This window comes from Hevea brasiliensis, chromosome 3, assembly GCF_030052815.1.
Source record: "Hevea brasiliensis isolate MT/VB/25A 57/8 chromosome 3, ASM3005281v1, whole genome shotgun sequence".
Taxonomy (NCBI): Eukaryota; Viridiplantae; Streptophyta; class Magnoliopsida; order Malpighiales; family Euphorbiaceae; genus Hevea; species Hevea brasiliensis.
Genome location: NC_079495.1, coordinates 586,075 through 599,340, shown reverse-complemented (window position 1 = coordinate 599,340; position 13,266 = coordinate 586,075). Strand labels below are relative to the sequence as shown.

Genomic DNA, 13,266 nt, shown 5'->3' with positions numbered 1-13,266 from the left:
TTTTTGATAATTTTAACAGCCTTTATTAAATATATGAATTTCATATATTTATGTATTAAATTTATAATGAACTGAATCTAATAAGAATTTTTAAATTTTACAAATATAAAAGTGACTTAAGGTTACTAATAAATTAGATACTATTTTAATTTTCTTTTTTACCTAAAATTCAACAATCTTGCATGAGATTACAACTAAAAATACCTTGTTAGAAGATTTCAATTGCAATCTCATTCTAAAGCTGATATGAGGAGCATTTCCTTAAGACAACTGCATTCTTGCATCATAATATAAACATTCCTCCAAGCCTGGACTTAGCAGAAACAAGGGGACTTCGGTTTCGTATAATCTTGCATAAGCTAAAGTGCATTGTATGCCAACAAAATACCATAAGTGACATTGGCTCTTCAATTCCTGTTGTCAATGCAACATGTTCTGAAAACAATTGTTTTAAGGTCTATTGCTTTCTATAAAGGCAAATGAAAAAAAAAAAAAAATTATTGGGCTTGGGAGAATTAGAGCTAATGTTGGTTCGTTGGGTATGGGCTTGGGAACCCTAGAGCCTAGTATTAGTATAGGTTGGTTAGGTGTGGGCTTGCATTACAACGCACGTTGGTTAAGTGAGTGACAGGTTAGGCAGGAGATCAGGAACGCAATAGAGAATATTCAACAACAATCAATCCATCATTAAAGGTCTTCGTTTCTCCACTCTTTGCCTTTCTCATCACTTATCCAAAGGTCGCCTTCTCTCTTTCTCTCTCTCTCACGCCTTCAGATTCCTCTGCCTTTTCATTTCTCACTGTAAGTTCTTCTTCCTCTCAGCTTCAATCCCCATTATAAAAATCGTATCTTTTTTTTTTTAATTAATCGCGAGCTAAAAGCTGTAATTTTGAAAATCGATCCCGTTTAGCGTCTTGTTTCTAGGTTCCATTTTCAGCTAATCAAACTGGAAAATGCGAACGGATTTCGGATCCTGGTGGTGGTTTCAGATACAGATTTGTTTTCTGATTTTTTGTTGATTTGTTTCACTTTTTTGTTTTTTTTTTCACGGATACTAGATCGAGGATTTTTGGCTTTTAAGTGTTTACAGCTTTCTGAATGACTTGAAAGATTGGTTCCTGAGAAAAAGGGGGAAGATTGAAGATTGTACGACTTGTTTTCCAGTTGGGTATTTTTTTCAAAAGATCTCTAGTTGAAAAAAAAAAAAAAAGCAAAAGCTGGAGATAATTGAGCTGAGGCAAGTAGCTTGTTGTGGGCTATCTTAGTCTTGACTGAAAGAGAGTGTAGAATTTAATGAATTTCTTCATGCATATAAATGAGTCAAGGGAGTGTTGTAAAAGATGTGGGAATCAAGTGCATAGTGTGTTCAGGCCTCAGGATTGTGAAGACAGTGAATATATGGTGATTATTAGGTTATCTGGTAAATTCCAGCTAGGACAGTGGGATGTAGGTTTTGAGAAGCTTGTGTTCCATGTTTAGAGTTTTTTAAATGATAGATATAGGCCTCTCGCATATTTTGTTTCATCAGAAACTTCAAGTTCTGTTTTAATTAACATGTTTAATTTTACTGAAAAGATTGTACTTTTACTAACTTCCTTGCATAACTGTATTAGCATGTCTCTGTGTGTGAAGATTAAAAAACAATGTCACATCTCAAAGAATAAAATAATAATGAAATATGGTCGATCATATGTGATACTTTTGTTATTGTTGAATATTTAGGCAACCATGAGTGACAAGGGAGACAAGTTATGCCCATTGTGTACTGAGGAGATGGATTTGACAGATCAGCAATTGAAACCATGCAAATGCGGTTATGAGGTTTGAGCTCTTAATCCAATGAAAATGTTTTGGCATTACGATAACATCCGCTCTTTGCATTTGTAATTTATTTTATTAACTCTTATTTTTTTTGATGTTGAAAATTCCTGTTGCCCGGGTGTGGTGTAGTGAAAAATATGCAAGAGTGTAGGGCGTTCACCGAAAGCGATGCACCATGCCATGCAGGCGCCCGAGTGTGGTGTTAAGTGAGCAAGTGTTCCCACATCATGGACTGTTGTGGGTAAAGAAGTTAGTCCATAGGATAGATAGTAGAACAAACAGTGGAACAGAATACAAGATATATATAGAAAACAATAGAAGATATTATAGAAGGAGACCAATTAAGAAGGAACAGGTAGGAGGAGGATCAGGGTTGGTATTTGAAATGTTGGATCACTTACAGGAAAATTAATGGAGCTTGTGGATACCTTGGAAAGGAGAATGGTGAATATTGCTTGCATTCAGGAGACTAAATGGGTAGGAGAGAAAAGCAAGAAAGTGGTTAATTCAAGGTATAAACTATGGTTTTTCAGAAAGGAGAAAAACAAGAACGGAGTGGGCATATCATAGACAGGACATTGAAAGACGCTGTAATAGCTGTGAAAAGAGTATGAGATAGAATTATACTAGTAAAGTTAGTACTAGAAGGAGAAACAATAAATGTAGTTAGTGCTTATGCCCCACAAATAGGACTAGATAGTGAGAGTAAACAAAGATTTTGAGAAGATATGGATGATTTAATGCAAAAATATCTAATTGAGAGAATGTTTTTATTGGTGGAGATTTAAATGGATACGTAGGAAGTGATAGGCAAGGTTATGAGAATGTTCATGGAGTTTGGTTTTGGCAGTCAAAATGAGGAGGGAAAAAACATACTGGATTTTGCTATGACATACGATCTAATACTAGTAAATACCTACTTTATAAAAAGAGAGTCACATTTAGTGACTTTCAAAAATGGGCAACATAGAAGGCAAATCGACTTCCTTTTAACTAGGAAGACAAATAGAGTTTTATGCAAGGATTGCAAGGTTATTCCAGGAGAGGCTTTAACAAGTCAACATCGGTTAGTGGTCCTGGATGTCAAGTTTAGGAACAATTCAAGTAAGATCAGAAAAAATACTGTAGCTCGAACAAAGTAAAGGGAGTTCAAAGGAGTAAAGCAAGTGAAGTTCAAAAATGAGCTTCTCGAGTCTGAAGCATGGAAGCTGGATATGGAGGCCAATGATATGTGGATACAGATGACATCAAAGATTAGAGAAGTAGTTAGAAAAGTACTTGGAGATTCTAAAGGAGATGGACCACCCTCAAAAGAGAGATGGTGGTAGAATGAGCAAGTACAAAAGGCAGTGAAGAGAAAAAGGGAATGGTATAAGAAATTACCTAAATGTAATAATAATGAAGCATATGAACAGTATAAGATAACAAAGAAAGAGGCAAAAAAGGCAGTTAGTCAAGTAAGAGCACAGGCCTTTGAAAAGTTATATGAGAAACTTAGAACTAAAGAAATGGAGAAAGATATTTATAGATTAGCAAGGAGGAGAGAGGAAATGTCAAGATCTCAATCAAGTTAAGTGCATTAAGGATAAAGAAGGAAAAGTGTTGGTGAAAGATGAGGACATTAAAGAAAGATGAAGAAATTATGTTAATGATCTCTTTAATAATAGTCAAAATGGTAATAGTGTGAATATAGACTATAGAATAATAGAAAAGAATGTGAATTATATTAGAAGGATTAGATCTTTAGAAGTAAAGGAAGCACTTAAGAGAATGAAAGTGGATAAAGCCTGTGGACCTGATGGAACACCAATTGAAGTGTGGAAGTATTTGGGAGATGGAGGAGGAGGAGTAGTATTTTAGTACCTATTTTTAAAAATAAGGGAGACATACAGAGTTGCTCAAACTATAGGAGAATTAAACTCATGGGCCATACTATGAAGTTGTAGAGCATCGACTACGTTAGGATACTTCTATCTCTCTCAATCAATTTGGCTTCATGTCCGGTCGTTCAACTATGGAAGTGATCTTTCTCATTAGAAGCTTGATGGAGAAATATAGAGATGTAAAGAAAGATCTACACATGGTTTTTATTGATTTGAAGAAGACTTATGATAGTGTGTTAGAACAAAAGAGTGTATCTATTAGGTACATATAAGTGTTGAAAGATATGTATGAAGGAGCAATTATTATTGTGCGCACAGTGGAAAGGGACACAAGAGATTTTCCGATCTCAATTGGATTACACCAAGGATCAGCTATAAACCCTTACCTTTTTACATTAGTTTTAGATGAATTGATGAAACACATACAAGAGAGTATTCCTTGGTAAATGATGTTTGCGGATGATATTGTTCTGATAGATGAGACGCGAGAAGGAGTCAATAGAAAGGTAGAGCTTTGGAGAAGTACTTTAGAGTTAAAGGGTTTTAAGTTAAGTAGAACGAAGACAGAATACATGTATTGCAATTTCAGTGAAGGCCAAACTAATAGGGAAGGAGTTAGTTTGGATGGAGTGGTACTGTCTCAAAGTAATCACTTTAAATATCTTGGTTCAGTTCTTTAAGTAGATGGGAGATGTGAGGAGGATGTTAGTCATAGGATTAAAGCCGAATGGTTGAAGTGGATACGTGATACGAGAGTTTTATGTGATCGCAAGATTCCTAATAAGTTGAAAGGAAAATTTTACTGTACAGCCATACGACCGGCTATGTTATATGGTAGTGAGTGTTGGGCATTGAAGTAGTCGTATGCGTCTAAAATAAGAGTTGCAGAGATGAGAATGTTAAGGTGGATGAGTGGCCATACAAGACTAGATAAAGTCCGTAATGAGAGTATTAGAGAAAAGGTAGGAGCGGTGCTAATTGAGGATAAGTTGAGAGAAAGGAGATTGAGGTGGTTTGGTCATGTGAAGTGTAGACATACGGAGGTTCTAGTTAGACAAGTAGAGCATATTAGGTTAGAGGATAGAAAGAAAAAAAGGGGTAGACTTAAATTGACTTGCAGGAGAGTAGTACAACATGACTTAGAATCATTACACATTTCTGAGGATTTAACCTAAAATCGTTTAGAGCGGAGAAAGATAATCCATATAGCCGATCCCAAATTGTTGGGATAAAGGCTTAGTTGAGTTGAGTTCAAAATTCCTGTTAATTGCGATTGTATCTTCATCTTTTCCTTTATTTTTACAGATTTGTGTTTGGTGCTGGAATCACATCATGGAATTGGCTCAAAAGGATAATACTGAGGGTCGTTGTCCGGCATGCCGCACATCCTATGACAAGGAGAGAATTGTGGAGATGGCGGCAAACTGTGAAAGGTATTATCTTTTCTTGCACTAATGTGAAATTCTGTAATGCATTGTTGAGGGAGGGTAACAAATTGACAGTACATTCTTTGTTGAGCAGACTGGTGGCTGAAATAAATTCTGAGCGAAAACTAAAATCACAGAAGGCGAAGCCAAAAGTATCTGATGGAAGGATGCATCTTAGCAATGTTAGAGTTATTCAACGGAATCTAGTGTACATAATTGGATTACCACTCAACCTTGCAGATGAAGCTGTGAGTAATACTACTTTACTTATCCTGTTGCAGTTCGAGCTTTTACTTTATTTTTTTCCCCCTAATATCTATTTCCAACTATCTGAGAAGAATTTTTATTCTTTTATTCATTGCTGCCAGGTTCTTCAGCAAAGAGAGTACTTTGGCCAATATGGAAAGGTTCTGAAGGTGTCTATTTCTAAAACAGCAACTGGGGTTATTCAACATTCTTCAAACAACAGTTGTTGTGTGTAAGCATCTGGGTCTTTTGTTTGTCAAATTTTCTTCTCTCTCTCTCTCTCTCTCTCTCTCTGGTGTTACACTAAAGTGGTTTCCTTTTGTGATGTTTAGGTATATAACATATTCAAAAGAGGAGGAAGCTGTTCGATGTATTCAGTCAGTACACAGTTTTGTCTTAGAAGGTAGAACCTTAAGGTAAGCACATATTCTTCTTCTTCTAAATTTGCTTTGTTTCAATGCTATTTGATTACTGATAACTAGTATTATTTGCAGGGCATGTTTTGGAACCACCAAGTACTGCCATGCATGGCTTAAAAACACGGTATGTATGCACGTGCTCCCCCCCTTTTTCTCTCCTAATGCGCAAAATAATCATAATGAGAGTTCTACGAAAGATTAGAAATGCTGAAGAAAGAACAAGATGAAATATTTTTTAGGCAATTAGAAAATAAAGAAAGAGTAAGGCTTCTAATGTTTCATGGAAAATAACTTTTATATGAAAATTAGTTGTTGAGAAAATTAATAAGTTTCCACTGGTTTTAACATTGAAAATAATGTGGAAAATTACATTTTGGCAGTTGGATTACATGAGAAATAGTTTTATTTAATGAAGACAACCATGAAGATGTTCCTTTTGTAGTTGAATAGGCAAAATTACATAAGAAAGGTAATTTGTAGTGTTTGTGGGACTCATGGCCAATGGGCTATGTCTAATTGGCTACTTGAGATTATTGCTGTTGGTTGGTGGTCTTGTATATGTAATGTACATTGTCCACTTCTAGATTTCTTCCACTTTTATGAGTCTTGTGGCAGTCTGGACTTTACATTTTAAAAATAGGTTATTGTAAAATGACTTAATTTTCCTGTTGTCCCATTGACCAATTTTCCTATGGCCTCCAAACATCGGATCGGAAAGTGTGTAAAATATTTTCTGCAAACAAAACAGAACCTTAATATATTCACAATTATTCTTTGTAAGTTTGCAAAGCAAGCGAAGCAAGAACTGAGCTATCCTAGATATTGGTATGATTAGTGCTTCTGTTGGTCCAGCCTTGCAGCATTCCAGATTGTTTGTATTTGCATGAATTTGGCACTCAGGAAGATAGTTTTACGAAAGATGATTTAGTTTCTGCATTTACAAGGTATGGTAATTTGATGCTATTATCTTGTTCAAATTGTTGGTCATTTATTAAACTGCATACGGGGCATCTATGGGCCATAACAGGATAAATGACAATGGTATGAGGTAACAACACTTTGCATTGTCCATGATTTTTGCAATCAAAAGATAAAATGATTTTGCGGTACTGACTACTGACATGCCTGTCTATTGGTATTAAAGAAAAGCTGTATTCATAATGATTGTGTGATTATGCCCTCTCTTTTTCCTCCCTTCTTCTATACCACCACCAAAATAATAATAATAATGATAATGATAATAATAATAATAGAGATCATCCCAAAATAAAGAATAATTTCCCTTTCCTTGAAAGCTATGACAATAGCATCAGCATAGTTTAGGAATAATGTTAAATGTGTTGCAATACATCTGCCACATACTAGTTATTTAACTCTTCATTATATTTCAGACTTTTTTTTTTTTAACTTCTTATTTGGCCTTTTATTTATTGTCCTGTTCACATAATCTACCTTGCTTGAACTCACTTAAATTATTTTACTTCTGCTACATTGGTGCTTACTTGCTATTTAAGCTATATCTAATGAAAATGATCTCATTATGATGTTAAAGGAGTAAAGTTCAACAAATTATCGGCGCTACAAATAATATGCATCGTCGTTCTGGAAATGTTTTACCACCCCCAGCAGATGAGTATACCGATAGAAACATAACATCAACAGCCAAACTCAACTCCAAAAGTTCTTTTTGTGTAAGATTCCATTTGATTTGTTTTTTCTGTCAGAAAATATGGTTATCTTTGGTGGTTGAGTTGCAGATAATCATTATATGATATAACCTGATTTTGGTGAGGTGAAAATAGTGATGAGGATGTTTAATTTGTTAATAAATATGAAGTCAAAAGCATTTCAAAATCTGGTGAACTTTTAATTAATGTTACATGTTCAAATTCTGGGAGTTGATTTACGCAGTTGCTCACAACTTGATAGACCATGTTATATATTTCCAGCAGAATATTGGAAACTTTGATAGTGGATCTTGTGCTGATAGTGGTACTGAAACATCTAATGCATTTCCTGGGGCGGCCTCATGGTATAAGATTTGGTGTTTTATAGCATGAGAATTGCATCTTTTGTGGTATTTGGCATCCTAAATTTTTTCTCATGTGTCTTAATTTTCTTGTTAGGGTCATGTGTGTCTCTTCTGGTGTACCATTAGTTACAAATTTGTCAGGTTCAGATTCAGATGGAACTCTGAGTCATAAGCCTGAAACATCAAGTGGAACACAAGTTTTTGCCCCTGAAGTTGTGAGCACCAAAATATCCAGTGATGCTAAAAGAACAATGATACCTGAAGAAAGTTGTGAACTGCATCCTATCCTTGTGACATCTAGCAATATTGCTATACCACCTGCTGGTGCAAGCTCTTTAGGAGCAGCCAAACCATCATGTACTCTGCATGAAGATGAAAATTTTCATGAACATGGAGACTTTCAGGGATTATGCTCTGCATTATCGTCAATTAGAATTGATAGCCATCTTAAGAATGAGAACTCTAATCCTGTCATTTCAGAAAGTTTAATTTATAATCATAACCTGCACACAAGTGAAGGCTCACAACAAGATGTGAACCTACTTATGAAATCTTCTGCCTTACCAGCACTAAGGGAAAACTCAATTGTCAAGGATTTATTAGGTGATCAGCAGCTTGAAGGTTCTAGAGACATCCATAATCTACCATCCATGTTTTGTCTACTTTCTTCAGAACAGAATTTTAAAGAGCCAAATCATCATTCTTGGAAGCAGGGTGAGATTAGTCATCAGAGTTCTTTTGATGCCTATCCAAGCACTGTACCCATTAAATGTGAAGCTGATGCCTTTCCATTGCGACCTGCCCAGCCAGTGCTAACCAGTGGATTCTTTGACAACCAACCTAGTAGTGGCCTGCAAATGGATGGGACTTCTAATTATTCTAATGTCTTGACTGACAAGGGATTAGGGAAGTACTTGGAAGGATGTGATGATACTGAAGGTAGTGCTAACAATGAAGTTGCTCCAGATAGAGGGGAAAACAACATTATCTCCAGTATTCTATCTATGGATTTTGATGCATGGGAAAATACATTGACATCACCTCAGAGTTTAGTTAAGTTGCTGGCTGAAACTGATGGACAGTATAGTTCCCTGAGAATACCAAGTTTAAGAAAAATACAAGATAGCAATCAGTCAAGGTTCTCATTTGCCAGACAGGATGATTTCTTTAACCAAGAGTCTAATTTGAGGCATTCAGTTCCTGATGCTATCAATTGTTCTACTTTACGTCATTCTTATGAGAACAAAGACTTTTGCATGGACAGACGTTATGATATTTCTTCAAATGGTAGTTCTGAGGATTCCAATAGTTTTCTCAGGGGCCATCCTTTTTCGGCTTCTAAATTTTCTTGTGAGCTATTTTTGAATTTGACATTTGTTCTGTCATTTCTCTTTCTTATGACATGGTTTTCTTTTTCACATTGGTGGACATATTGTGATTTTGTTATTGTGGTGAGGTTTTTGTCTGGATTTCAGTTAGTTTTGGGAACATTCTAGTTTTTCTTAGCAAGAGGGGAAAAGGGAATAAAAAATTTATAGGATTTCCTCAGATCCCAATTCTTTTTTAATTCTATTAATCTTTGAAACTTACTTGCTGTAATGCATTGTTGCAGTTGCTAAAGCTCCAATGTCTACACCGCCAGGATTTTCACTTCCAAGCAGAGCAGTACCACCAGGGTTTCCTACTAATGGGGCAGTGAACTATGATGGTATGTAGTATATGGCTTATGATGGTTTATGCATTTTCCTTGACAAATTGTAACCTTATATCATTCTACAGCAAACCATTTGCTACAAAATTCTGCACCATTATCTAGGAATGCTGGCATCTCCATTGATGTTGAATTCATGGATCCTGCAATAATGGAAGCTGGTAACGGGATACAGGCATTGTGGCTGAATGATCCAGGCTTTGACATGAGGCCACCTTTATCACCACCTCTAGGTACTTTTAATCATGATACTGAGCTTCCGATGGTGATGCAGCAACCTATATCTGTTAAACAGAACCCTTGGTTCCTGGATCACTTCAGGAATAGATTCTCTCCCCCAGATGATGCTTACAATATTTCATCAATGCTTCTGGGGCAATCCCCACCCAACAATCCATCTCCATTTGCACAATTGACAGCTCAACAGGTTGGGAATTTGCACGTGTCCCATGGCTGTTGGGGTGGTTGGGACGAAATCAAGAGTGTTGGTAATCTAGGTATGTCTGAATTGTTAATGAATGGAAAGCTGGGATTCAACAAAGTTATTCAGAGTCATGAGGATTTGAAGTATCAGATGTCTGGTTCTAGCAATCTATACAACGGAGGATTTGCATTGTAATATTTGTTGAAATTGGAATTATTCCTCCTTGATCCTTGAATAGACCAAAGAATGTGGCTGGAAGACTTGGGTGTGAGCTGCTGCCCTTGATTTGAATGAGGTTGAGTCTCTTGACTTTTGTGCACATTGGTTTGTTTGCAAACACCAGGTAAGCTGCATTCTTTGCCTCGTAGGTCCAGGAAGTTTTTTCTTGATTTGGAGGTGATAAATGAATCTTATTTTGGCTGCAGAGTTGAAGGTGGGTCCAAGGGATTGGTTAGCGTAGAGTGGCAGGTCAAAGGATTACATGGTTGTTTCTCTCACACCGAGTGGCAGGCTCAAAGGATTGACACGGTTGTTCCTCTCACCCTTCCATGGTAGGTTCCATTGGAATGGTGGATGAAAATCTGGCTACTTCTGTACTGTACTTGCATGTTTTCATTTTCTTGCCAAGTTTTTTCGTAGTTGAAGCAGAAAATCATTACCCATTTATATCTCTAAAAGTTTATGCAGGTCACACAAATTAACCGTCAATTGTGTTTGCAGGTAAGCTGGAGCGAGAATTTTGTTATAGGCAAAGGGTGTCTGGCAGTAACCTACAGGACTGCATATGTTGGATTGAAATCTGTCTTAGCCACCGGTTGAACGGAGAATAGAAAATTAGAGATCTAGAGTTCAATGCTGGACAAATTGGCTACGTCAAACCCTTGTTAAATGCCAAAATTTCACCCAGATATAGGAACCTATTGGTGTTTGTAGAAAAGAAAGATTGCATGAATGGGTTTCTTGAGACATGAACATCTAGCCCATCTATTAGGACTTGCTTTGATTCAATGCTTAAGCTTTTTTATGTTGTTTTTGCTGATTCTTCCTACTCTGTTTTCATGCACTTTGATAATATATTTTAAAATTTTTTATAACAAGAAAAGTGAAGTATTTCATTAAAGAGCAGAGTCATAAGGCCCTTAAAGCCCATAAGGGAGGAATAATTGAATCCCTAGATTCGTATGCGTTACGACTCCAAATCTCAACGTTTCCTTTCGAGCCGTCTAAGCTTCCACAAAACAACTTCCCCTTGGAGAAATAAGAAACTAAGCGAGCTAAGCAACAACTCAAGTAAACCCAGCGCTAAGAGCCAGTGTGGTACCACCACTACTGCCATAGATGCTAAGACTGATATGCACCGAGCCCTCTCGATGACGCACAGAAAACTCGCAAACCGACAAGATACCCCCAAACCAAAACTATACAGCCAGCCTAAGGGGGGGACATTCCCCTATCCTTTATTGGATGCCAAATGCTTGAGACTTTTGAGAGGAAGGGATACCCTCTCACTAAAAAGAGAGATACCCTGTCACTATATATTTTTTTTAGTTGTTGATAATATGAATCCGATTAAATTTCATATTAAAAGGCACATCGTGGAAAGGATTGTCGATAATATACTTGAAGGCTTCTGATTACAAGTAGGTTAAGGTACTTGCGCACCTGCAACAAAAGAGCAATCTATGTGACTGAAATTTTATGTTCTGTAAAGTGCTTAACAAAAAGTGCCAAGCGTCTAGAATTTTCATAGTTACTGCTGAAGTTGTTCAAGTAAAGCAAGAGGGAAATGTCTAATGAGTAATAATGTCTCGTGCACAATAGTCTTCTGTTTCAGAAATCAGAATACAGACAGTACAAAATAAAGTTAAAAACTGATAATACCACAAATTGAAGCGTGCAAAAATGGTCCTTCCTTGCTTTTCTAACACAGTAACATTAAATTCTAGCTTCTACTTCTACTTGTACCTATTAATGAAAAAAAGACTTCTTTGTTTGGCTTAGAAAGGAGATAGCATGAAGACATTAGACACTGACCCATCTCTGAAGGGACGACCAGACCTATGCCTACCCATTATAGTTATACCCTTCAAACCACTTGATAAAAGGCAAGTTTATATGTATATATATATGGTGCATACTGAGGTGAAAGCAAAGACTAGCTATAAGCTTTAGCTATCAGCCAAAGGCTGAAGGCTATATTTACTTGTATGATTGAGACCTTGAAAGGTTATCCATTAGACTAGCGTAGCCATGTGTGTGTGTGCCCTTGATGGACTTGCCTGATATTTTTTAAGAAAAAAAATTAAGATTTTATTATTATTATTATTATTATTATATTGGTAATTGTTGTAATCCTGAAGGGTTCATGTTTGTTAATGGTGTGAGGAAACAAAGATATCCAAATCATATATCCAAAGGAGGGAAATGATTGCCTAACAATGATTTTATTTTCTTCTATTGATTTCAGTACAATTGATGTACTTTGTGGAAATGTCATTAATGATGCTATTTAATCAATTAATTTGCTTTTCCTTTCCTTGATAATTGGCATTTTCGAACAAAACCAAGAAAATGGGTCTCCTTCAGCTCTCTGGCCGTGGCCTTGCGGGTGATTGAGAGAGTTTGTGCGGGAACTGGGGGGAAGAAGTGCATCCTAAGGGAGGAGCCAGGCCATAAACAGTGCCCAGACAAAATGGAGTAAGTTGAAAAATCAAGAGGACCAGCAAATGAGACATTGCAAGAAGATAGGTTAAAACCCAATGTGAAAAACTCTTAATGCAGCTTTTATAGTTCTGCCCACAAATGGCAACCTTCAAAAACATGGGCACAGCTATGTTTCCATGAAAATTCACCAGATGGGGAGGTGTCCCAGAAGGAGAAAAATAGAGCCCAACAAACAAAAGATTTTTCTTTTCCATGGGAAAACCCAACAAACAAAAGGGGAGCCTTAGAGCATAGGAAGTGAAGAGGAAGATGACATGATAGTCATAGCAGTACAGAAATAGTGTTGTTGAAAAGCCTGGAAAAATGAAGTCCTTTATTATCTTTAATTATTTTTACACTGTTCATATATGCGAAGTACAGCAGACTTTTCATGCTGCTCATAATACAGAGAGTGACCCTTTTTTCTGCTATACTTTTAGGAGTTGTCCACTGTACTACCCTCAAGCAAAAGCCTATCAATGCGGAAATTACTTCAAACTAAGGATAAGAAAGGGCCCTGCGACGCTGCCATCCTCTCTTGTACACGCGGTTTGAAATTTAGAGATTCTATGACACTCAATTTCATTTGTTTTTTATTTG

At 36.5% G+C, this 13,266-nt stretch overlaps 1 protein-coding gene across 4 annotated transcripts; it reads left to right on the top strand.

Annotated features, from left to right (window-relative positions):
• Positions 1-640: 640 nt before the first annotated feature.
• Positions 641-10,987, top strand: LOC110655022 (uncharacterized). 4 transcript variants are annotated; one of them, XM_021811182.2, is made up of 16 exons: positions 642-801; positions 911-1,237; positions 1,723-1,821; positions 5,010-5,137; positions 5,226-5,379; positions 5,500-5,609; positions 5,710-5,793; positions 5,872-5,920; positions 6,649-6,740; positions 7,349-7,487; positions 7,746-7,828; positions 7,923-9,178; positions 9,441-9,536; positions 9,608-10,306; positions 10,389-10,514; positions 10,684-10,987. In XM_021811182.2, exons 3-14 carry the CDS (start codon positions 1,729-1,731, stop codon positions 10,156-10,158), a joined length of 2,835 nt encoding a protein of 944 aa, XP_021666874.2. In that variant the 5' UTR covers positions 642-801; positions 911-1,237; positions 1,723-1,728; the 3' UTR covers positions 10,159-10,306; positions 10,389-10,514; positions 10,684-10,987. The 4 variants fall into 4 exon arrangements, with proteins under 4 accessions (XP_021666877.2, XP_021666873.2, XP_021666874.2 ...); XM_021811184.2 differs by having other exon boundaries at positions 646-801; positions 925-1,237; XM_021811185.2 differs by lacking the exon at positions 911-1,237 and having other exon boundaries at positions 641-801; positions 7,749-7,828.
• The last annotated feature ends 2,279 nt before the right edge of the window (positions 10,988-13,266 follow it).

Excerpts from the sequence above, each read along its gene's own strand:
- LOC110655022 (XM_021811181.2), top strand. The coding sequence starts at position 1,729 with ATGAGTGACAAGGGAGACAAGTTATGCCCATTGTGTACTGAGGAGATG. Across the intron at positions 5,138-5,225 it reads ATGGCGGCAAACTGTGAAAG|ACTGGTGGCTGAAATAAATT; the intron begins GTATTATCTTTT and ends TTTGTTGAGCAG. Across the intron at positions 6,741-7,348 it reads TTAGTTTCTGCATTTACAAG|GAGTAAAGTTCAACAAATTA; the intron begins GTATGGTAATTT and ends ATGATGTTAAAG.